This window comes from Lepidochelys kempii, chromosome 1 (genome assembly GCF_965140265.1).
Source record: "Lepidochelys kempii isolate rLepKem1 chromosome 1, rLepKem1.hap2, whole genome shotgun sequence".
NCBI lineage: Eukaryota > Metazoa > Chordata > Testudines > Cheloniidae > Lepidochelys > Lepidochelys kempii.
In genome coordinates this window covers 309,416,904-309,443,417 of record NC_133256.1, presented here as the reverse complement: position 1 = coordinate 309,443,417, position 26,514 = coordinate 309,416,904, and the positions used below count along the sequence as shown (strand labels likewise).

Below are 26,514 nucleotides of genomic sequence, written 5' to 3'. Positions count from 1 at the left end.
ACTTTAAAAGATCTTATCTCATAAGTGTTCATGTGATGCCAAAATATTAGTAACTTAGCATGAATTCTATCCACTGTATAACACCAGGCTGTCTGGCTGCATTATGCAAGTAGTTTAGTGGGAATTCGATAGTGGAAATTCCAGCTGAAAATTTTCAACACATTCTTACTGATTCCCGTTGGCAACCAAGTTTTGGCACAAAACTATCGAGTCTATTTGTCTGATGGTTCTTTGGTGTTACGGGTCCTCCAGTAGAAAACCACAGAGACCAGATGAAAGATTCCAATAGAGGGAATCTACTACAGGGAAATTGGACTTTCAATGGCAGCCTTTTAGCCTTAGCCACAATGGAACAACGAGTCAACTTACTGCTTCACCTCCTGGCCACAAATCTGTTTTCAGCCTTTCCTCATCAGCTTCCCCGTATTCGTGCTCCTCCTCGCATCCCTTCAGTAATGAGTTCTGCGTCTCCATGAAGTGCTACAGGTAGTGGTGTTGGTGATTGCAACACAGTTTCTGAATTCTCCTCTCTAAAAGTGCCACCACCACAGCACCCTCCGTGTGGATCTGCACCTCTCTCTTTGGCTCTGCTTACTCTTTGTTCCCAGGGAAGTATGTTAAATTCAAGAAGAAATCTGGCACCAGAGAACAGTAGTTTTAGTTTTGCACACAAATCAGATATAGCAGCTTGCTTCCCAAGTCGAGTCGTAGCCATTTGAGTCACCAGCTCCATTGTTCCCTGCCAAATTATTCATTTTGCTAAGGCCATTTTTGAACAGCTGTGATGGCTAATCTATTTCCATTTAAAACATAGGACAGCTTGTACCCATGTCTCTCTAGAGGATGAAAGGACCATTACAAGGATCCAGAGCAAGCAGATGGAAATTTTCTCTTGTATTCTAAACAACAATATGACTTCCTTCCAACCTTTAAAATCTATTTTATAAAAGAAAGGTACTATGTACCACCAACTTTCTTTTCAAAAATATCCTGTCTATTACAATAATATGCCTATATGGATGCTTAAATCCATCCCTGTTCAGCAAACCACTTAAACATGTACTTAAGTCCTATTGAGGTCTAGTTAAGCATAGGCGTTGCTGAACACTGATGGTTTGCTGAATTGGATCCACAGTGTTTATTACCATTGGCAGTGTCATTGACTTCTGAGGAATCGTCCACAGTGGAAAGCACTTCGTTTATTAGTATGTGTTTGCAGGATTGGGCATGGAGAATGTAAATTCTACATGTGAGGGTCCCCATTTTACACATGTCAATAAAGCATCTAGCATACTGTTGGCACTCCACAAATCATGATAAATACTAATGGCAAGTGGCAGTAGTAATAAATAATAGTCACCCATGCCCCAGTTCATCCTTAGTGTAACTCAACGGACTTGATATGAACTACACTAGAATAATTTGTCCATTTGAATTCATTTCTAGAATAGACTGTCAGATATTACACCTGATCTTTATCAAAAGACTATGATATCATTACCAGCATTTGTATATTTAAGTGAAACAAAATGTCAACCTTTGCAACGAGTAAAAAGGAAAATATTTAACTTTAATTTTAGCTCACTGTGGAACTCTGAAGCTACTTTACATGAGGGACACATTATCTCAAAGCAGGAGCTGCATATGCTACTGCAGCCTGTGTTTACCCAGGATTCCAAGAACCTTGTCTTGTTCCTTCAAGATACGGTATGTACTGGTAATTTGTTTCATCTTGTCAATGCAGAGTACAGCTTGTGTGTAATGAGCTGAGATGACACCGTGTGACCTGCACTATTTTTCTGCTTTTCAGCTTAGCATCGATGACTTCATGCATTGCAGTGAATCTTATGAAAATGAGAAGCCATTTCACAATGTTCAGGCAAGTCTTTCTATTCCATATGTTATCTCCCAGTGGTATTTGAAAAAAAAAATACAAAAACAAAAATGGATGTTAGACAGACACGACAGAAAATTGTTAACAGAATGATACTCAAATGAAGCAGTTTGATAGCTAAACTTAAGAAGGTTTTTCAATTTTTACAGCGGAACTGCAGAAAAGCAATTGCAGAAAAGCAAAAAGTAATATCTTTCGTAGCAATTTTCTTTCGGAAAGTCAAATTCTGCTCATTGATCATCATCTGTAAAAATTATTTCTAAAAACATTATTATATTGGTCAGTATAAAACAAGAAACTCCCAGAGTGATACTCCTCCAAAGTTACATAGTGAAGCACACTTACAAAATTGCTGAACAAAGTGAAACAGCTATAGGAATAGGTTCACTGCTCCTGATTTTCAAAGTGGCCTCCTATTTTGTTTCCATAGTTATGCAATCACAAATAATTGTGAGGGTGTTTTTTAGCATGTAGACATCTAACTGTTTAATTTTTGAGTGCAATAATGTGATTAGACATCTCAATATTTTAAATGTTGGCCTACAGAGTTGTGCTACTGTTATTTATTGGAGCAAAAATGCAGACTTAACATTGAAAATGGAGTTGTCCTCAGCACTTTCTGACCTCCCACTCTAGTTCTTCTCATTAAGAATGTTTACAAAATGCTCAGGCAGCATTAGGGTGTCCCGATTTTATAGGGACAGTCCCGATGGGGCTTTGTCTTATATAAGTACCTATTACCCCTCACCCCCTGTCCCGATTTTTCACCCATGCTATCTGGTCACCCTAGGCAGCATGCTCAGTACACACTGTCCATCCTGACAGAAGCACACACCCCCAACTCGATGTACCCACTGTTCTCAGGTACTATTGGTTAGTGTGAAGGAGTGTTCACAGATGGCAGTCATAGATGCATTGTGGGAGACAGTGCTGGAAGAACAGAGTCTTCAAAATGCAGGACCTGCTGCTAGTGTCTCTAGCTCATATTAGAGCAGAGGGGGGAAGTATAAATCTGTTTAAGTCTCGTACAGCAAACCATATATATTCTCAAAGAGCCTGTGGCTTTTAGATGTTGTAAACTCTCCTCCTCACCCTTTTCCTGCATCAGTAACACTCCTGGACTCTTCAACTTGTCACCTGCACAGCAGATCATAATGTTTTTATGCCAACATGACTAACACCAAATTCAAATAACTATACGGCGCATGCAAAAGTGCATTTGGGAATGAGTAAGTTATGGAAGTTACAGTAAAATGTAACTGAAGAGCCAAGGGCTGCATCCTTAAAAGGCTGCAGTAATACTTCAGAATGTGACTCATCTCCTGTGCTTTTAAAATCGAAGCAGGGTTGTGCCTGCTTCATTAAGGAGCAATTCTTGCCCCTGCTTCCAGGGCCACAGAGGCTCCTTTGGCAGCAGAACAGGTACACGTCGACTGTTCAAGAGAGGGAAATATTTCAGGGAGCTGTGCAGGACGTACAGATACCTGCACGTTGCAAGACACCTGTGCGGGGATAGTCTTACATGACAGACCTGGGTGTTCTGGGGGAGGGCAGAGAGATTGACAACTGTGCAGATCCTCCCATTCTTTGCCCTATAGTTGGGCTATGTAAGAGTTTGCAGAACCATACGCACTCCATAACCTTGGAGGTAGGATTCCTCCTTGTGTCCACTTAAACCTCCACTCCGCATACAGAGAAGCTACTTATGCTGGACACTGGACTCTGGGTTTGCCCCACTCTTTTCAAGCACTTGAAGGAGAGGAAGGTGATCAGGAACAGTCAACATGGATTCACCAAGGCCAAGTCATGCCCGACCAACCTGATTGACTTCTATGATGAGATAACCGTCTCTGTGGATATGGGGAAAGTGATATACATGATATACCTTGACTTTAGCAAAGTTTTTAATGTGGTCTCCCACAGTATTCTTGCCAGCACGTTAAAGAAGTGTGGATTGGATGAATGGACTATAAGGTGGATAAAAAGCTGGACTAGATCATCTGGCTCAACAGGTAGTGATCAATGGGTTGATGTCTAGCTGGCAGCCGGTATCAAGCAGAGTGCCCCAGGGGGTGGTCCTGGGGCCGGTTTTGTTCAATATCTTCATTAATGATCTGGATGATAGGATGGAATGCACCCTCAGCAAGTTTGCGGATGACACTAAACTGCGGGGAGTGGTAGATACACTGGAGGGTAGGGATAGGGTCCAGAATGCCCTAGACAAATTGGAGGGTTGGGCCAAAAGAAATCTGATGAGGTTCAACAAGGACAAGTGCAGAGTCCTGCACTTAGGACGGAAGAATCCCATGCACTGCTACAGGCTGGGGACCGACTGGCTAAGCGGCAGTTCTGTAGAAAAGGACCTGGGGATTATGGTGGATGAGAAGCTGAATATGAGTCAATACTGTGCCCTTGTTGCCAAGAAGGCTAACAGCATATTGGGCTGCATTAGTAGGAGCATTGCCAGCAGATCAAGAGAAGTGATTATGCCCCTCTGTTCGGCACTATTGAGGTTACAACTGGAGTATTGCGTCCAGTTTTGAGGCCCCCACTACAGAAAGGATGTGGACACATTGGAGAGAGTCCAGCAGAAAGCAATGAAAATGATTTGGGGGCTGGGGCACATGACTTATGAGGAAAGGCTGAGGGAACTGGCTTATTTAGTCTGTAGAAGAGACGAGTGACGGGGAGATTTGAAAGCAGCCTTCAACTCCCTGAAGGAGGGTTCCAAAGAAGATGGAGCTAGGCTGTTCTCAGTGGTGGCAGATGACAGAACAAGGAGGAATGGTCTCAAGTTGCAGTGGGGGTGGTTTAGGTTGGATATTTGGAAAAACTATTTCACTAGTAGTGTGGTGAAGCACTGGAATGGGTTACCTAGGGAGGTGGTGGAATCTCCTTCCTTAGAGGTTTTTAAGGCCTGGCTTGACAAAGCCCTCAATCTTCTCTTCCGCAGACTAAACATCCCAGTTCCCTCAGCCTCTCCTCATAAGTCATGTGTTCCAGTCCCCTAATCCTTTTTGTTGCCCTCCGCTGGACTCTTTCTAATTTTTCCACATCCTTCCTGTAGTGTGGGGCCCAAAACTGGACACAGTACTCCAGATGAGGCCTCACCAATGTCGAATAGAGGGGAACGATCATGTCCCTCGATCTGCTGGCAATGCCCCTACTTATACATCCCAAAGTTGCCCTTGTTGCCAAGAAGGCCAAGGGCACACTGTTGACTCATATCCAGCTTCTCGTCCACTGTAACCCCTAGGTCCTTTTCTGTAGAACTGCTGCCTAGCCATTTGGTCCCTAGTCTGTAGCGGTGCATGGGATTCTTCCGTCCTAAGTGCAGGACCCTGCACTTGTCCTTGTTGAACCTCATCAGATTTCTTTTGGCCCAATCCTCCAATTTGTCTCGGGCCCTCTGTATCCTATCCCTAACCTCCAACGTATCTACCTCTCCTCCCAGTTTAGTGTCATCTGCAAACTTGCTGAGGGTGCAATCCACACCATCCTCCAGATCATTTATGAAGATATTGAACAAAACCGGCCCTAGGAGCGACCCTTGGGGCACTCCACTTGATACCGGCTGCCAACTAGACATGGAGCCATTGATCACTGCCCGTTGAGCCCGACAATCTAGCCAACTTTCTATCCACCTTATAGTGCATTCATCCAGCCCATACTTCTTTAACTTGCTGGCAAGAATACTGTGGGATACAGTGTCAAAAGCTTTCCTAAAGTCAAGGAACAACACATCCACTGCTTTCCCCTCATCCACAGAGCCAGTTATCTCGCCATAGAAGGCAATTAGATTAGTCAGGCATGATTTGCCCTTGATGAATCCATGCTGACTGTTCCTGATCACTTTCCTCTCCTCTAAGTGCTTCAGAATTGATTCCTTGAGGACCTGCTCCATGATTTTTCCAGGGACTGAGGTGAGGCTGACTGGCCTGTGGTTCCCAGGATCCTCCTTCTTCCCTTTTTTAAAGATGGGTACTACATTAGCCTTTTTCCAGTCGTCCGGGACTTCCCCGGATCACCATGAGTTTTCAAAGATAATGGCCAATGGCTCTGCAATCACATCCGCCAACTCCTTTAGCACTCTTGGATGCAGTGCATCCGGCCCCATGGACTTGTGCTCGTCCAGCTTTTCTAAATAGTCCCGAACCACTTCTTTCTCCACAGAGGGCTGGTCACCTCCTCCCCATGCTGTGCTGCCCAGTGCAGCAGTCTGGGAGCTGACCTTGTTTGTGAAGACAGAGGCAAAAGAAGCATTGAGTACATTAACTTTTTCCACATCCTCTGTCACTAGGTTGCCTCCCTCATTCAGTAAGGGGCCCACACTTTCCTTGACTTTCTTCTTGTTGCTAACATACCTGAAGAAACCCTTCATGTTACTCGTAACATCTCTTGCTAGCTGCAACTCCAGGTGTGATTTGGCCTTCCTGATTTCACTCCTGCATCCCCGAGCAATATTTTTATACTCTTCCCTGGTCATTTGTCCAGTCTTCCATTTCTTGTAAGCTTCTTTTTTGTGTTCGAGATCAGCAAGGATTTCACTGTTAAGCCAAGCTGGTCGCCTGCCATATTTACTATTCTTTCTACACATCGGGATGGTTTATCCCTGTAACCTCAATAAGGATTATTTAAAATACAGCCAGCTCTCCTGGACTCCTTTCCCTCTCATGTTATTCTCCCAGGGGATCCTGCCCATCAGTTCCCTGAGGGAATTAAAGTCTGCTTTTCTGAAGTCCAGGGTCCGTATTCTGCTGCTCTCCTTTCTTCCGTGTGTCAGGATCCTGAACTCGACCATCTTATGGTCACTGCCTCCCAGGTTCCCATCCACTTTTGCTTCCCCTACTAATTCTTCCCGGTTTGTGAGCAGGAGGTCAAGAAGAGCTGTGCCCCTAGTTGGTTCCTCCAGCACTTGCACCAGGAAATTGTCCCCTACCCCTTCCAAAAACTTCCTGGATTGTCTGTGCACTGCTGTATTGCTCTCCCAGCAGATATCAGGGTGATTGAAGTCTCCCATGAGAACCAGGGCCTGCGATCTAGTAACTTCCGTGAGTTGCCGGAAGAAAGCCTCGTCCACCTCATCCCCCTGGTCCGGTGGTCTATAGCAGACTCCCATCACGACATCACCTTTGTTGCTCACACTTGTAAACTTAATCCAGAAACACTCAGGTTTTTCTACAGTTTCATACTTGAGCTCTGAGCATCATACTGCTCCCTTACATACAGTGCAACTCCCCCACCTTTTCTGCCCTGCCTGTCCTTCCTGAACAGTTTATATCCATCCATGACAGTACTCCAGTCATGTAAGTTATGCCACCAAGTCTCTGTTATTCCAATCACATCACAATTCCTTGACTGTGCCAGGACTTCCAGTTCTCCCTGCTTGTTTCCCAGGCTTCTTGCATTTGTGTATAGGCCCTTGATATAGCTTGCTGATCGTCCCTCTTTCTCAGTATGAGGCAGGACCCCTGCCGTCTGACGCGCTCCTGCTCGTGCTTCCTCCTGGTATCCCACTTCTCCACTTACCTCAGGGCTTTGGTGTCCTTCCCCCAGTGAACCTAGTTTAAAGCCCTCCTCACTAGGTTAGCCAGCCTGCTTGCGAAGATGCTCTTCCCTCTCTTTGTTAGGTGGAGCCCGTCTCTGCCTAGCACTCCTCCTTCTTGGAACACCATCCCATGGTCAAAGAATCCAAAGCCTTCTCTCTGACACCACCTGTGTAGCCATTAGTTGACTTCCACGATTCGACGGTCCCTACCCAGGCCTTTTCCTTCCACAGGCAGGATGCTGAGCAGCCTCATCTCACCCTGATTTCAGAGGGAGTTGAACGCTTTGCAGGATCTGACCCATAATGACCACTTCTTGCCAAGCAAAGGGACATATGATGCAGTACATATGATAGAGTACATCATATGTAGGGGGCGGGTTGTATTGCCTATTAATGTTGCCTGACATTTCCCATTATAGGACACTGGTTTAGTTCACTTATAACTTTTCCAGTCATAACTGTCTGGGCTGAAAGTTTCCATGCTGGCTGGCTACCTCAGTCTGAATTGTTTTGGAAAATTTCAGCCAAGACGATTCAGCCATTTCTGAGAATGAGACTAAGGAAAAATGCATTGTTTTGCCCAAGACAAAAAATTCCGGTAATTTATCATTTGAAAATCGCTAGCACCCAGGTGCTTTGGAGAAAGGACTTGGTAGGGCAGTGTCATGTATGTCAGGGATATGCCTTTTGCTGTTCCCATGGAAATCCATCCAAAATTGGCCAAGTTATAAGCCCTTGAAAAAATTCACATGCTTAGTAAAGACTTACCGGATTTAACAGCTTTTCCCAAAGATTCCTTCTACAATGGGCATGCTCCAGCCCAGGGCTGAGTTGGACTTTCCCTGTAGTTGTAGCTGTGGACTTCTGTGGGGTGTGCTGGGACTAGATCCAGATCTGGGCATGTCAAGGTTCCTCCCCCACTCTGAACTCTAGGGTGCAGATGTGGGGACCTGCATGAAAAACCTCCTAAGCTTATCTTTACCAGCTTAGGTCAAAACTTCCCCAAGGTACAAAATATTCCACCCTTTGTCCTTGGATTGGCCACTACCACCACCAAACAAATACTGGTTACTGGGGAAGAGCTGTTTGGAAATGTCTTTCCCCCCAAAATACTTCCCAAAACCTTGCACCCCACTTCCTGGACAAGGTTTGGTAAAAAGCCTCACCAATTTGCCTAGGTGACTACAGACCCAGGCCCTTGGATCTTAAGAACAATAAACAATCCTCCCAACACTTGCACCCCCCCTTTCCTGGGAAATGTTGGATAAAAAGCCTCACTAATTTGCATAGGTGACCACAGACCCAAACCCTTGGATCTGAGAACAATGAAAAAAACATTCAGTTTTCTTACAAGACGACTTTTAATAGAAATAGAAGTAAATAGAAGTAAAGAAATCACCTCTGTAAAATCAGGATAGTAGATAGCTTACAGGATAATTAGATTCAAAACACAGAGAACCCCTCTAGGCAAAACCTTAAGTTACAAAAAAGATACACAGACAGAAATAGTTATTCTATTAAGCACAATTCTTTTCTCAGCCATTTAAAGAAATCATAATCTAACACATACCTAGCTAGATTACTTACTAAAAGTTCTAAGACTCTATTCCTGGTCTATCCCCAGCAAAAACAGCATAAAGATAGACAGAGACCCTTTGTTTCTCTCCCTCCTCCCAGCTTTTGAAAGTATCTTGTCTCCTCATTGGTCATTTTGGTCAGGTGCCAGCGAGGTTACCTTTAGCTTCTTAACCCTTTACAGGTGAGAGGAGTTTTCCCCTGGCCAGGAGGGATTTCAAAGGGGTTTACCCTTCCCTTTATATTTGTGACAGGGCACTAGAACTGAGAGCAGGGAAGCTGTCTCTTCTGCTCTCTTAGTGCCTCTCCTGTTGGGCCCAGGCAGCATGAAGAAGGAAGCTGTCTGACTTGACTGCAGAGGGGACAAGAGATGGACCTAGGAGGGCACAGAGATTGTTACTGGGAGCCAGGAAGGGAAACTGGGGCAGGGGGGGATAGGGACTTAGGAGCCAGTAGGTGCAGGGGGAGACTGAGATTTGTTGAGGAGCTCATGGAGGGAGATTGGGACTGGGATTGAGTGCAGGGGCACATGGGGGTGTGTGTGTGAAAATGGTGACCAGAGTGGAGGAGAGAGACCAGATCAGAGGAGCCAGGTGAAGTGGGGACTGGGACTGGCTGGACAAGGAGCTGTTGGGAGGGGACTGAGTGGACAAGGAAACTGGGTGTGGCGGGAGACTGGGACAGAAAGTCTGGAGGTATTAAAGTAGGACATGGTGGCCAAGGAGACTGTAAATTGCATTTTTCTATATTGCTCCATCAATAGGATTGTAAATATGTTACATTAAATTATATATTGTTTAAGCAAAACATTTTTCTTTCACTTAGGTGCACATATGTATTACTTTAGCAATAGTTGAGCATCTGTGAACAAAGTCATAGATTTGAAGTCCAGGAAAGGTCATTGAGCCTGACCTTCTGTAGAACAGAGGCCACAAAAATTCACCCAGTTGTCTCCGAATCAAGCTCATAACTTCCAGTTGAGTGAAAGCATATCTTTTAGAAAGAAATCCAGTCCTGATTCTTTGATGAAAGGCCCTATCATAATATATACACAATAGGGGACAAAGGGAAAATCAGCCATGAATTTCTTCACCTTAGGCAAATTCAGATCTTTAGTGTTGCATGATCACAAATTTTTACATCTCAATATACAAACTTTGTTGTATCAGTGATTAAGAAATAATAGCTATGCCATGTCACCTGAGCATTCTCCTCTTGAACTTCAGAGATGCAAATTTATTCACAGACTTAAACTAGAGATCTCATTTAGTATGGATGTGTGCATGTAACAGCATGTGTAATACAAGGAAAAAATTTAACTTGCAAAGAGAGTTATAGGGTTATAAGCTGCAGAGACATTTGCAGCTATTAGATTTGTTCAGCTACATCATTAACAGCTGTTTTGAGCTTTTGGGATCAATGAGTATGTGTGCAATTAGAGGCTTCCATTTCCAGTTAATACAGAAAACGATGTTACAAGTACACCATTTGTCCTAAAGGTTCAAGCAATTTTTTTTATTAAATAATAAAATGCAAAGATTAGCATTCTGGGAGAATGTCTGTCAAGCAAATTATATCCCACAAACTGTTTCCCCAAGTATTAGCTGTGGCTGTTCCTCCACTGATACTTAACTTTATGGAATTACAATGTAAAATAAAGCAATCTAATTAGCTGCCAGCTGTGCAGTTGTGTAATTACTATTGTAAGTCAGAACTTTTTGCTAGATATTGTATGTGTGTAAATGTACATATGCACAGCTACACGACTTATTATTATAGACACTCCTTGATAGCCAAATATAATCTAATTGGCCAAAACAAACGTATGTATGTAACTGAAAATAATTGCCATCATTATCGGCACTAAAAACTGTTGATCATTTTACCAACTGGCTGAACAGGGACATATAATCCTATCTCAACATGATTGCTTAACAGGTATAAACTATATTGCTATAAGCATCTTTATATCTGCATAACTGCACACACGGTACGAGTTGCACCATTTTAACTGTTGGTTTCTAAACCAATGTAATTGTAGCAGTACAGAACTGTGTAGACCAGTCCTCAGTCACCCATGTCCCCTCCTTTCTGTTTAAAGAGGCTGAAATATTATTCCCTACCCTACCAGGAAACCTATTGCTATTTACCCTTGTACTGACTTCAACTAAATTGATACAAGATAGTCTTAAACCAATTTAAGAGTCTCCACACAAGAGGATTACACCAATTTAACCAGATTCAGTTTCTAACCCAATTTAATTAAATTGGTACAATTGCCTGGGATAGAGAAGGCCTTAGAATCTTTAAAACTTTGTTTTTGTTTACACTTATTTAACTTCAGTGACTACCTAACCTTTTAGATAAAGGTTGTCTTTGTTAAAGATTCAAACCTTCCCCTTCAGCTGTGGTGTGAAGACACACGGTAAACATGCTCTAAGACACTACTTCCTACTATTAAGAGGTTTTCAAGCACAAGTAGGGATGACCTGACTTGGCATTCCTGATAGTTACAAGGTTTTTTCAAAAAAGTAGAAAATAAAAACAAATGAATAAAATCAGGCCCTCTTTATACATCACAAAGAAGCAAAATAAGTACATAAATAAAGAACAAGCAATGCACCCATTTTTAAAAGAACAATTTGAAATTAACCTGTAATGGAAGGGCAGGAACAAATTTAATAAATGAGATATGCAATAACAACAGTCACAACATTAGGAAATGCAATGGAATGAAAAGCTTCTTATTCACAAATACTTTCAGTAGTTGAAATAACTATTATCTGCTAAAGTATATTGCATCAATTTTCCCTAGAACTATAATGCATAATTTCATGTATGCGTCCTGAAACTTGTGGTAAAGTATATTTTATTAATCTAAAAATATAAAATACATTATGTAAGATGAAAACTTCAAAAATAGTGACAACACTAATTTTCCATGTGATTGTCATTGATTTTCAAAAGACTGTTACCTGAGTAGAAACAGATGGTTCTTCCAACTCTCTTTGCTTTGCATATGTGACACTAATTGATCAGTGTGGTAGAAAATAAACCCACAACTTTGATATTTTAAATGGCATTTTTGCAGATTAAAGACTTCAAGGATCTCTCATTTATATGAAGAAACATGCCTACTTCTGGCTTGTTTTTGCCCTGGAAAAGTCTGGGAACATAAGAATCTTCTCCCCAAAATACGTTTTGTTACAAAATTGACAGAAAAGTATCTAAACACAATCTGTATCTAAGAGCAAATGAGAACAATTAACAATCTTTCTGGAAACAAATGAAATAAATTAAAAAGGTTCCTGTAATGTTTGATCTAAAAGAGGAGTAGGTGACTTGTAAAAAGACAAAATTCATTCCGATGATGATTCGACATAGCCAGCAGAATTTCCTTTTACAAATATTTTACACTCCAGCTTCTTTCTATGCAGGGGTTCCACTGTCACTCTGTGTGCTTAGGGAGAACACTTCTCTCCCTTTCCCCTGCAGATCTTCCCAATATCCAGCTTGATTACTCAGAACTGGATTTGCCCCTTAGTGCCTGATCCTTCATTGGAATGCAAAATCAGGCTCATCTGGGTAGCTCTATGCATTCTCAATCCCATTTAAAGGGTGCAGGATTCTGATGAGCTGAAGATATATGCTAGTCTGAATATATGCTAGACAGCTAAAGCGTCATAGAATCATAGAATATCAGGGTTGGAAGGGACCCCAGAAGGTCATCTAGTCCAACCCCCTGTCATGTGGGTTCTTTAATGACAGGTATGCAATACTCATATAGGTTTTTCAATATCCCTCTTCATAATTTTTATAAATCAAGACACTGATCACTAAAAATGTTTCTTTAACAAAAAAGTTTAAAAAATGCTTAATACTCTTGTTGGAACAATTCCTGCTGCTGGAAGCAAGGGGTTCAGAGATTATGAGGCTGGAAGGGATCACTGTGATCATCTAGTTTGGCTCTCTACATAATACAGGCCATAGACTTCCCTGAATTAAAGTAGCAAAACTATTGGCATTAAATATAGCATCAGGATTTTCTCATGCAATATGTCAACTATCTTCAGGTTCATTAACCAAAACAAGCAATACAGGATATGACATCATTTTCCTGTAAAAGGAGCTGAGAAGCCTTCTCAGAGGCCTGTGAACCAAGGCAGGCTGGCCCTGTTTTCATTCCTGTAGTTATTTTTCTACCATCCTGGCTAATTGGACAATACAACCGAGGTATCTTTGATTTGCAGCTAGACAAACTGTGAAAATGTCTAACCTTAGCCTGGAGTTCTCTCCTTTAAAATCAATACTATCAGGAAACATAAGCAACAGCAAAACATCTGAGCAATCAGAAAAACAGAAAAGGGTCATGAAAGTGTTAGGGAACAGAAAGAATGAGTTGGAAGAGAAAAGCTTTAGCAACACCATAACACTAGCACTAGTTAAGAGAGAGTCTGTAACAAGTTTAATATCAGAACACTAGATATAGTAGCAATTATCCCTAAGTTTAGAAATGCAAAAGAGAAGATACTGTGAACTAGGTGTCATAGTCACCAGGCAGCCTGTTTTAGACTCTATTAGTCTTTCTCAAGTGCACATTTGTGGATCAGCCTTGCTACTATCACACTTCTCTAGAAAGAACCACGTGGTTCAGCCATTCTGGATCTGGATTTCTGCATGGCAGCCGCCCCCGGTTCCCAACCATGTTAAGGCAACAGGCCCAACTGGCCTTAGCACCTGTCAGCGTCTCAATTCGGGAGCCTGTGATAGTGTAGGTTTGCAGTGACACAGAAACAGCATCTTCAGAACATTAGCGTTATTTATTCATTCTTGCAGAAAGAGGTTTTTTTGTTTTGTTTTTTAATTCAATTTCCATGAGAGTTTGGCTCAGAAGCCTGAATAAAGGAGTCATGCTCACCTGATCAAATAACAGATATACCGTTTGATCAATCCCAACTGAGTCAGCTCAGTCCGAGTTTTGTGATTCAGGTTTTGAGTAGCAAGCCAAGAAGTAATTGAAATTTATGAAAATACTAATAAAAAATTAAATAGCAATAGCATGAGATTTCATAGCTGTAGCTCACGAAAGCTCATGCTCAAATAAATTGGTTAGTCTCTAAGGTGCCACAAGTACTCCTTTTCTTTTAGCATGAGATTCTGTGACCCCAAAATAGGCAAGATTTATCAAATTATTTGTTACAAATTAGTCACTCATAGCACTTATCAAGAATGGGTATTTAAGATGCAAAGTGTGTAGACATGGTAGTGTGGCTGTCTGGTACTGAATTGTACTGTTCTAACTTGTGCTTACCTATATTGATTAGTTTCAATTACAACGGCATTAATTTCCTGTTTGACAGCTGTTTGATATCCTCTATGTATTAGACTGATAGTATAAATACACTTCCTCGTGGTGTAGTAGCCATGGAGATGGAATTACTGTGTCACATTGAGACACACTGGTGTAGAAGTGTGAGGAAACTAGCACTGTATGTGTTCTGGGGCATGCAGGCCAGGAGCTGTCAATCTAGCCCCTTTCAGTATCATGCTTACAAGCCTTCATGTGGAATATGTGCTAAATAAAATGTGCTATCAATTTAAAGAGATATAAAACCTGTTGGCAAAAATGTTAATACATTACTGGTTGAAAAATACAGGATTATCTTTGTGAAAATATTCAAACAAATTTTACAAAAAAAATTCATCAACATTTTGAATTTTCAGACATTTCAAAACCTATAAACTGGTGAAAAAATAGAAAAAAAATTAAGCTTTGCAAAGTTTTAATAATTTTGAAAAAATTTCAACCATCTCTACCAGTGCTCATTACTTGCCATTTTTTTAAATTGCCATGTTGGATTTGTGCGCAGATTTGAATATCATAATCAAGAATATAAAAAAGCAATCTGCCTGTGTCTTAACTATGAAGCAGATGACTAAATTCTCCACATACTTATTACAGAAACTCCTTGAGTCTTCATCATCCTCTTTAGTTTTATCGGCTGTTGACTGTCAGGCTACCAGTTACCTTTTGGATTATTTTCAAGAATCAATGGATTGGAAGCTAACAGACATAGACGAGTTTGAGGTATCTAAGCTGGAAGTAGACACATCCAAGCCCAACATATTTGTGGTAAAGCTACAGCCAGTCAGCAGGTATGGAGCTTGTTGCAATAAAGATTGGAATGGACATTTCTGTTTTCAGGATTTTCAAGCCTTCTTGAACATGCCATGTGTATTAACCATCTATATAAGCCACTAAAGCCCAGATTTGTAAAAGTTATTGAGGCATTGCTATGCTCAGTGTTGCAACACCTGACTGATTTGGGATCTTATTTTCAAAAGGAATTTAGGCACTTAGGAGCCTGAATCACATTGACAGTGAAGTGGCTGAGGGCCTAAATCCCTTTTGAAAATTGGATTTAGGATCCTAAATTAGTTAGGCGTTGTAATGCTGAGCACAGCAACACTTAAAAACCTTTAAAAATCTGTGCCTAAAACAATAGTGTTACAGGATTAAGAAAGTTATCAAATATTTTGCTCTAAATACACACTCTGTATTATTTCACATTGCCTGTTAAGTTTACCAAGGGCAATATTTGAATGATGTAGAGAAGGTCAATCATATTTTACCTCTGTCATTATCCTAGAAACATTGAGCACCGAATGGAATTAAATGGCAACACATTTATAACTGATAAAGGGAATTATTTTATGCAACACATAATGAACCTGTGGAATTCACTGCCATAAGGTATTCCAGAGTTTAAGAACCTAGCAGGATTATAAAAAGGATTGGATGTTTATATCAATATTGAGATCTTAGCCACATTAGACAGGATGAAATTATAAATATTAAATTATAAATGGTAAAATTTTAAAGGAAATTATAAAATCCTTCATGTTTCTGGGACTAAGCCATCTTCTCTCTGATGGGGTTAGGGAGAAAGTTCCTTCATAGGCATGTTATTGCATGATTGTTAATTATGGGGCTTTTACACCTCTTTCTGGAGTGTCTGGTATGGAGCACGGTTGGAGATAGGATACTGAACTATAGGGACCATTCTCCTGACCTGGAGATTTCTGTGTTTCTGTTTCAACAAAAAGCTACGAAGTTTATAGGCAGTCCTATCAGGCGCTGTCAGAATTCCCGTTAGGTACTTTATCTCAATATAGTCATACAAATTATTGAGTTTGACAGGACTTTGATTATTTTATTTAATCTGATAATAACTTGTTCTGTTGTCAATTTCACCATTGCTTGGCATATTTCTAGCCAGTCTTTCTATTCTCTTCCAAGTGACAGCAGTGATAAATTACTGTAAACATTTCTGTCACTGATGTCATGAGAGGAAAGAGCACATGGAGATGCTTTTAAACATAAAAGTAAATTGTACATGTGAAAAATCTAAAGTTACATTGAAATTTATTTTGCCTCTGTGCTCATTGGAATTTACCCTGTAACACCCTCAAGTCTTTGAATGCTAGCTTTTACATTTGTAGCTCTCAGTACAATTCAGTACAATCAAGCAACTAGTTTACTTTGAAGTTGATGCTAAAAATTTGCAGACCACACTGCAAGATGTTGAGAGCAACTTTTAAAATATTAGCTTCCTATTTACAATGTTGAGTTTTGCTTATTGCTGTGCCCTGAAGGCCAACTTATGCCTGCCCCATGCCAAAGGGGGAGGCAGATACTGGGCAGTCCCTTCTTGCCCTAGTGGACCTGCACAGGAGGCAGCTATAATTTGGTTTGCTGTGCTGAGGAGCACTGCCAGCAGCATTAGGAACCCTAGAAGAAGCATGTATGGGCACAGTGAATGTGGGACCTGTCCTGCTTGCAACACTAACCCCACCAAGCATCAACGTAAGAGTGTTGGGGAGAGAAGGGCTGGCTACACAGTTTGCAATGGTGTCACAAGTCCCTCTGCTCAGTTCATTCCCCTGATACCTCCATACATGCACCGTTGCTTGAACGGTGGAGCTCCTCCCTCGCTCTAGTATAACTCTAACTCTATCAAAGACATAACTGAACCCTAAGATAGCATAACGTTATATAGCATGTCACAGTACAGATACAGGCAAGAGCTCTGTCCTAAGGGGCTTACAAGCTAATATCAGACAACATGACATAATGAGAGGGGACAGAACTTAATGAGAGGGAGTCTGGGGAGGGAAGGACCAGGTTAATACCAATAACGTGGGTTCTTGTTCTGGGGAATTCAACAGCTTGATGGAGCAAAGAAGTTTGAGTTTTTCAGGAATAAAATAAATACTTCTTAGTTGACTAGTTTCTTGTGGGCTTTGCAGAAGAAAGAAATGGACTTTAAGGATTGAATAAGAAGGGAGTAGTGGCTTTGCAGATCAGCATAGGAAGGGCATGCCAAAAGTGGCCTTTAACGCCAGACATTTCTTGAGAATATTATTTTGGTCTATACAATATTTTAATTATCTTTCTTTTTTTGTATAGATTAAATGATATTTCTACAAAGGCTTTTGCTGCAAATGGTAAGCAATGTGGCTGCTGTATCCAGTGTTTCATGATTTGGTCCTATTTTCCTGAGGCTGCATGCTATACCTTCTAGTGATTCCCAACAATTGGTATGATACTATTATTAATTCTTTAGGATTCTTTTAATCTATCTGCACCTATATTACTTGTCTATAGCCAATCACCATAGCATTTAGGTACTGACAGCCTGATCCAAAGTCCACCGGAATCAATGGAAGTCTCCCAGTTGACTTTACTGGATCAGGCCCTAAATATGACTGGTCTTTTTGTGATTGATACTATGAATTCCATCCTTGCTTCAGTGTTAAGCCTCTGCTCACTGTGTCTCCTATTTACTTCTGTAAATTTTAGCCCACCCACCCATATGTTTGTACATTATAGTGCACACAACTAAATAGGAGGTGTCAGCTCAAGAGGGCAAGATTGAGGTCTTAGTCTAGTAAAATGGTACACATGATTGAAAAGATTGGGAAATGCTTCTCCTGCCTCTGTAAAATGATAATGGGGCCCTTCAAAGAGTGTTTGATTTTAAGTTTAATTTGTTGTTGGTTTTGTAGGTACCACACAATGCTTTTTAAGGGGGCATCAGTGCACACATTTCTGTATTAAAAACCTTTTCCCCCCTAGGGTATGTAAGCTAGCTGTAAAACAATTACTATATGCAAATAGACAGCCCTAGTTTTCACAGGGCTTTAACTTGGGCTCCAAATTAGAACTCCTATTATGAGGCTTGCAAATAACTGTAGGGGCAATTCTCAGGGGTACCAATGATTGCACACACAATCAATTCATTACTGTAGGTGGCTAAGTGGCTATACAATGTGCCTATAATTATGTGCGTCCCCAAAACTGCAGATCTAAAATCAGAGGCAGCTGTTGGAAATCAGGAAGAACTTCTTAGTTCTGAAGTTAATGGTGCTTTATTTTTGAGTAGGACAAAGTGAATTTGATTTTTAAGTAGAAAGTATTAGCTGGTCTCTTTCTCTGAATCACTGAGGCACTATGGTAGCATCACTAGCCAAAAAAAGCACAAACCCCTGGAGAACTAGAGGCTGAGAACTGCCCTAAACTCCACCAGCTGATAGCAGTCCCCAAGGGACATTCCGACAGATGGGGACTGCCAGAGTGTAGCATTTTCTGGCCACACCCCTGAGATCTCTCCTATTCTGGAACTGCAGAGGTGGTGGGATAATGTAGGAATTGGCTATATCCACTCTGTGTATGGGGGACTCACTGCTCCAGCAAAGAAATGGCCAGTTTCTGCTTCCTTTGCACACCTGAGCAGCAAAAGCTAGGCCCTGGCCTGCATTTCAATTGTGTCATCAGCTATATAAAAGTAGAAATGCGTGCTGGCTCCACAATTCATGTTCAGTCCTTTTGGTTCTTTTGCCAACCATGGTGATACCAAAGCACTACCCAATAACTCCTGAAAATATCAGTGACAGTGAATTTAAACTTAAAAAATGAAAAGTTACTGAACTGCTGATTTAGGTCAATGGTCTATGGAATTGATGGGACAAAATCATATAGGAATCTCACTGTTCTGTTCCAAAAACTGCATTATATAAAAGGTTCGCATTACAGCTTTCCGAATCATGCATTCCATGTTCCAGCAAATCTGTTTATTATTAGCCACACAACGCAATCCATTTGCCAAATGTTACTGCTATCAGGAGACCTCTTGAGGTCACAATTCCTTGCAAGGTCATTAATTATTTGTATTTATTATTTACTGATGACTGATAGCTACTATTGGTGTTTGGACCAGTAACAACAAATGCCATTTGTCACATCCCTGTAACATGACAAGAATGCCGTAAACCAATAAATATTGTGTATTGTTTCTGACAATGCCAACAGTAAAATCAAGAGAAATACTGCACTCCTGTAACAGTGAATAGCAACTCAAAAATACTTGTATGCATCTCACAGTGAATTCTTTACTTTCTTCCCAGAGGCACGCACAGGAATAAAAATTTTCCCGTTTTTGAGGGGCACTTTCTGTGCACCCCATGGCTGGAGGAGCTCTCTCTCTCTGAGCAGCCAGAGGAGCTGGTTTTCCCCGCTGTGGCCCCAGGACCAGTGGAGATGGCTCTCGTCCCCTCCTCCCAGCAGCTGGAGAAGCTGGATCTCCCCCACACCCTGGCCCCAGAGCAGGAGGACCTGTCATCTCCCACCCTGGCCTGGTGCCAGAGGAGCTTGCTCTTACCGTCCTGGCTCTGGAGGAGTTCTGTGCCTCCACTGGTTGGGGGGTGGGGTGTGCCCCAGCTTCCCCCCCCCCACAGCATGCCCCTGTTTCCTCCCCACTGCACATAGTTTTAAAATATGACACAACAAAACTCCAGAAGACTCTTGTGCAGTTTTATTTACTAGAGATATCATGTTTTGTTTAAGATAAGCTAGAAGTCAGATCTGGATTTCAAACACCCCAAAGTCTGACTTGAAGTGATAAGATGATGTAGGTGGTGGTCAGCATGTTATAGAAATGAGACCAGCTGGGAAATTTAGATTAGGGTTCAGATTCCAAACTTCCCCAAAATTCCATGTATCCAGACTTATGGTCTTGGTTAAGATTTCATTTTCTGTGTGTGTATGTAATAATTGTGAAAAGATTACCTTGGGCTACGTCTCTCATTTTTTAAAGATCATTTTTTTCTCTCTTAGGCCATTATTCTTTCACCTCTTCAGGATACTGGGGGGGGAGGGGTTTCGTGATTTTTACCTTTGTCTTGTTCCTTCTGTTTCCTTTCAGTATTTTCCGTTTCCCTCTTGTTTGAGGCAGAGTATATGACATTCACTTAGGATTTTCTCTATTTTCCCTTCTGCTAAGATCCTTCCCTTCTCAGTAGACCCTTTCCTCTATACCAGCTGTCTGCTAGATTCTTCTCCATTAAGTGCTTGTTCCTGCACCCATTGCAGTCAATGGCAAAACTCCCATTGACTTTAATGATCTGGGATAAGGCCCTTAATTGCTTCCTCATTTATTCCTCCTTCCCTTCTTCTCAGTCTGTTCCTCCTAACCCCTATTTCTTACCCATTACTTTTCTCCATTATTTCTCTTTCTCCTTCCTTCGCTTTCCTATTCTCCTCTCTTGCTATTTTTTTGCTGCCCCTTCTCTTTCTTTCGATTTCTCTCCTTCCATTCCCTTTCCTCTCCCTCAGTTCTTCTCTTCCTTCCTCCCCACGCCCATGGTGTAAAAGTTCAGTGAGGACATCAAGATTGATTAGGAAGTAACATACGATAGTCCTGGTGCTCATCCTGCAGTTCTTATTTAAATCAAGTGCTCACTGAAATTAATGGGAGCTTCAGTAGAGACTGCAGGTTCTGGACCTTCCAGAAGGGAATAGGGGAATTATTTTCTGTTATCAGTTTTGGTGGAGGTTCTTAATTTAGATAACAAATATATAGAAGTTGGGTACTAAATATATGGCTGCAGGATTCTAGTTGTACTGCTACTGGCTTTTTTGTGTTTTAACTTTTAAACATTATTATTTTAATTTCATAAATAGTAAATAGGGGTTGTATTGTGCTGGGTGCTGTATAAACACAGAGCTACACACTACTTGCCTTGAAGCGTTTATAATCTAAGAAACATTCTTAAAGATACTTTCAAATAAATGGATAGTGTGTGTGTCATGGGGTTTTGGTATTTTTTGGTAACAGGTGAATTGTAGTCTTTATCAAACATACTGTCCTGAGGGTATTCCCATGACAACTCCTCTGAATAAATAGATTGCTTCTAGACCTTCCTGAAAGCAAAAAGTCATTGATATTCTTGGTAGCTATAGCTACGCTTGTCTCCTTTTTTCAGTGAAATGCTAAATAATGTATTATTACCACAGAAGTTCTTTGGTTATCTTAAATGAGACACAAACACATTTTATATTATATTATACCTGCGGCAAACAGCGACTCAAGCTGTTGGGTTTTTTAAAGTGACACTGTACATAAATCTGCAGGATGTAATTTCTCAGAGCTCCTAGATCAAAGATATAAAATGTAAATGTCATTTGTGTTGCTGGGGAAAGTCTATGTGCGGGATTTTTTATAGGAGATACATTTTGTTTATCATTTAAAAAAAACACCTTTAGATAACTGCCTCTCTTGAGTGAAATTGTTATTGTCTTAACTGTGCAAACTTGGCAAAATCCTGCTGAAAAATAGTTATGTAAATTTTCACCAAAGCTGCCTAAGCGTGAGAGCACAATTTCACTAAATAGGAGAGGTTAAAAGGGTAATGAAATGAGAGCAGATACTGATAAATGAAAATTAAACTCAGTTACTGTAGCTTGTCCACTTAGAATCTGTATAAGAAGCCTGTTTTGGCTGGGTTGTGAAATACCCATTCATCGGACAGGTTTGCTTAGTAGACAAGAAGCAGTAACAGGAAATATTAGCCCACTGACTGACTTCTCCATCAATCACACTGAAAAAGCTAACGTTTCTTGACATTCACCATGTGTGTTCTTGATCTTATGTAGTTTTTTCCTAGTGTTTTCAGTTGCAGTTGGCAAACTTGAGATAAGCTGTAAATTGTCATAATTATATATGATTTTATGAATGATGAATGTTCCATAAGAATATTCTTTGGACTCCCTTACTGAAAACTTCTGCAAAACTATGGCAAGACACTGAGTTTGGAAAACCTGGTACTTTGTAATGATTCCTCCATGTATAGTCATAGAATCATAGAATATTAGGGTTGGAAGAGACCGCAGGAGGTCATCTAGTCCAATCCCCTGCGCAAAGCAGGACCAACACCAACACCATATAGTTATGCCACCATCTTCATGACAACTTACCTTATTTTTCTCAGAAATGTTAACAGCAGGGCTAATGAATTATCTGTTTCTGCTCCTATTGAAGTCAATAGCAAAGTTTCCATTGACTTCAGAGTTAGTAAGGTCAGACCCAAAATTCACAATGTCAAGTAGAATTATTACTCTCAGTATAGTACATATTGTGCACATATCTTAGGTACACTAACCCTTTGAGCTTTGTTTGGTGGTAAGTTTCCAATAATCATATGCTCTGAACATTCTGGGGTACATGGTATAATTTCTCCCCTTATAAACACAGTTTACTAATTCTTCAGCTTTATTTTTAATTAGCTGGTAATTTAACTAGCAGTCATAGATATCCTTTTATCATTTGCTGGATGATCTTCTCTTCTGTCACTTTCCTAAAACCCACTCTCGCAGGTATCCTTCCTACTGTACTTTCTTCACAACTTCAGAACCCCTTCTTTATCTGAATTGTTGTCTTGTCTAATGTGGACTGTAACTTCCTTAGGGCAGTGAATGTCTCTTACTCCCTTTTTGTAAATCCAGCCTCAGCTGGAGTACAGTGTCCAATTCGGGGCACCACACTTTAGGAAAGATGTGGACAATTCAGAGAGAATCCAAGGAAGAGAAACAAAAATGGTAAAAGTTTTAGAAAACCTGACCTACGAGGAAAGGTTGTAAAAACAGAGCATCTTTAGAACTGAGCAGAAAGACTGACGGGGTGGGGATCTAAAAAATCTTCAAATATGTCAATGGCTATTATAAAGAGGGCAGGGATCAATTGTTCTCAATGTCCACTGAAGGTAGGACAAGAAGTAATGGGCTTAATCTGCAGCAAGGTACATTTAGGTTAGACATTAGGAAAAACTTGCTACCTATAAGGATAATTAAGCTCTGGAATAGGCTTCCAAAGGAGGTTGTGGAATCCCCATCACTGGAGGTTTTAAAGAACAGGTTCAACAAACAGCTGTCAGGGGTGGTCTAGGTTTACTTAGTCTTGCCTCAGCACAAGGGGCTGGACTTGGTGACCTCTCGAGGTCCCTACTCACCCTACATTTCTGTGATTGTAAATTATCATACAACTTGTGGTGTCATATAAATTATTTCAAATAATAATCCTAGTAAGTTTAAATACCTATCTATGCTGTTACTTGTATTATGATCATAGATTTTTAGTTCTCAACTTAGAGTTTGGTAAACTATACAAATGTGTATTTACAGACAAAATAATTGGAAGACTGCAAGAAAATCTGCAAGAACAAGGAATTCAGTTTTCAGTAATTTACACTGCAGTGAGACCTTCACGGGTGAGTAGTCTTCCGTGTCTAGAGCTGTCAATTTTTTGTAGTATAACAATACTTGCTAATGAATGTTGTACGTGACTTTCAGGATTACACAAGTAAACAGTCAGTCCTGTACAAGACTTTGCACAGAAAGGATTGCCTGGATTTTCAATTACAGACCTGTATTTTTAATAGGCTTGTGAATTTGCCATGTTTTTAGTGGTCTTTATAACTCGTAATTTTTTAAAAGCATAATGTTTAGATTTTTTTCCATTTAATTCCTGTCTTTTGCATAAAAAGGACCTTAAGGAAGAACATATTGGCTCAGGATTATCACGTCTTTCATCTCTAGAGGGTTCAAATCTAGATCAGGTCATTATTAGCCAGAAGTTGTTAATTAGCTGATGGATGTTAATTGTCCAGAGAACTGAGTTGGTGATCTAAATCTAGTTCCAGATAGATGAGGTTCAGCCAGAACTGACTGCGCTTTTTGATGGTAGTCTGAGGTAGTAATCAAATAGATACAGATACTGGACTATTTGCAGATGACACACAGATTAGTAGTGAGGTAAATAATGATGGGGACAGGTCACTTTTCTCCGTGTGACCTGTTTCTCTTGGCAAGCTGGTTGAAAACAAACAACATAAATTTTAATACAGCCAAATGCAAGGAATTCTAGGAACAAAGAACATAGGCCATACTAAAAGGAATGTGGACTGTACCCTAAAAAGCAGGGACTTTGAGAAGGACCTCAGTGTTATAGGGTACATCTACATAGGGATAAAAACCCATGGCTGTCCTAGGTCAGCTGACTTGGGCTTGCAGGTCTTGGGTCCCAGATTCAGATACAGTGGTGGATCAATATGAAGACACTTGCACTGCTGTTGTCTCTGCTGTCCATGTCCTGTGGATAAAGAGTGGACTTCAGTCTCTAGGGCTTTCAGTCAGGTTCTTTCAAAAGTAGTAAATTCTGTATTTTAAAGAAGGTCCACGATAATAATTACAATGAGTTGTCACAGTTCTTTCCAGTATGAAATGGAAGGAAGTAGTCACTCGCAAATTGCAGATATGCATTTGGTAGATTTCGAAAGAAAAAAATTGGGGTTGGTTACAGGAATGTGAGGAATGTTGAAAGTAATATTGAAATCTGTAATGATTTTAAAGTGATTCATTTCAGAGTAGCAGCTATGTTAGTCTGTATCCGCAAAAAGAAAAGGAGGACTTGGGGCACCTTAGAGACTAACAAATTTATTTGAGCATAAGCTTTCGTGAGCTAGCTGTAGCTGATGAAAGCTTATGCTCAAATAAATTTGTTAGTCTCTAAGGTGCCACAAGTCCTCCTTTTCTTTTTAAAGTGATTCAGTTCAGCCAACTGGAGCTTTATTCAATAATTAAAGTAATGCAGTCATTTTTAATTCTTCTACATTCCACAAACTGAGCCCTCTTAAACTCTTCTACATTCTAAATTCAAGCCCATGTAAAAACACTTCAAATTATTTGCATAGTAAAAGTGATATTAAATTACTGCAGTACTTTCAAGATTTATCAGCTGCCGTAGAGGGCTGTGGTAGGCAGCCAGTAAAGCACCTACTGGAGAGTCATCTATCCATACTTCTGTGTGTAACCCAGTGCTCAATATGTGTTATGCTTCTCTGTCTGTGCTTGGTCCAATGAAGATATGAATGTATTTAACTGTCAGCCAAAGCCAAATTTATTCCTTCACTTCATGCTGTAGAGGTTTATGCTCTACATAGAGGTTACAGGTTCAATCCCCAGTGACAACCAAAGTGTTGGTTATATGAAAAGGAATATTACATTATTCTTTACTTCTGAAGAATGTCACCAGCATCTAGCTTTAAATAAAACTCTTTATACCCAGCATAATGTTTTTGGCATTCACTCCTATTTATAAACTAATGTCTCAGGGTACTTTTCCTTGAATGTTCTAGTTATGTGGAGCATTTATCCATTAATCTGCTCATTTGATATTATTTTGTTGGAAAGGAATTGGGAAGTGCTTCCATTCCTAATTACTATTCGGTATGAGAGATTTGCCTTCACCAGGTTGGTCTTCTCCATTGATAAAGGAAAGTGACTTCAATCATAATACTCTTCTTATAAAAAGATTGGTATTGTATATGTAAATTCACTTTCTGCAAAGGAGATCCCCACTCCAGAGCTGAACAGTTGTTCCTCTTGGCTCCCTTGCAGGTAATTCTGCCTCCTAGCTGTTGCTAAGCAATTCAGAACTAGTGGTAATACCTCCTTGCTGCAGCCCTTTCTCTCGAGTGGAAGTGCCTGGGAAGTGCCATAGCCTGTGGGAAGTGCCATAGCCTCAAGCACTACTAAACCAATGATGAGAAATGCTTATCAACAATAAAACATGGGCAGGATTCCAGACTAGAGTCTCTCCCCGAGAAAGTGCATTAACATGATAGAAGTCAAAATCCTCCTATGATTAGTCTTTTTTCTCTATTGATTGGGAAAACCAGTTTAGTGAGTGCAGCCAGAGAGCTCTCTTGCGGGTGAGAGGAGGTTGGTGAGCAGGTGAGAGGAGGCCAGGATGACCACAGCTGAGGAAGCAACATATGGAAAATCCATCAGGAGGTAGAGATTTACCCAGGCTTTCTCTATCTGCTTGTTTCTGCCATAGCTTCTGGGTCACGAGCCTGGAGCTAGATGGCTAATACCTTAGAACAGCAGGTCTATGCTGAACTAGTTTAACTAGTTTTGGTAACCAGTTCAAGATTCCTCTGGATATTAGATTCTGTCACATGGGTAATGTGAAGGGTTGTCATCGCTGGGGTGCAGCCTGGGAGCTGTGGGAACCGCTGTGCCCCTCTAAGACACACAACTGGGTTGGCTCTATATTCACACATCTTGGTTGGAGACACAGCCAGCCTCACCTGGACCTGT

General features: G+C 40.8%; 1 protein-coding gene across 1 annotated transcript in view; it reads left to right on the top strand.

Annotated features, from left to right (window-relative positions):
* ATP6AP1 (ATPase H+ transporting accessory protein 1) overlaps nt 1–26,514 on the top strand; it is an 89,068-nt gene that overhangs the window by 20,973 nt on the left and 41,581 nt on the right. Inside the window, exons 3-7 of the mRNA XM_073328233.1 lie at nt 1,581–1,707; nt 1,811–1,879; nt 14,980–15,173; nt 17,488–17,525; nt 23,536–23,621. Of these exons, the coding sequence (XP_073184334.1) occupies nt 1,581–1,707; nt 1,811–1,879; nt 14,980–15,173; nt 17,488–17,525; nt 23,536–23,621 (514 nt within the window). The remainder of the gene's footprint in view (nt 1–1,580; nt 1,708–1,810; nt 1,880–14,979; nt 15,174–17,487; nt 17,526–23,535; nt 23,622–26,514) is intronic.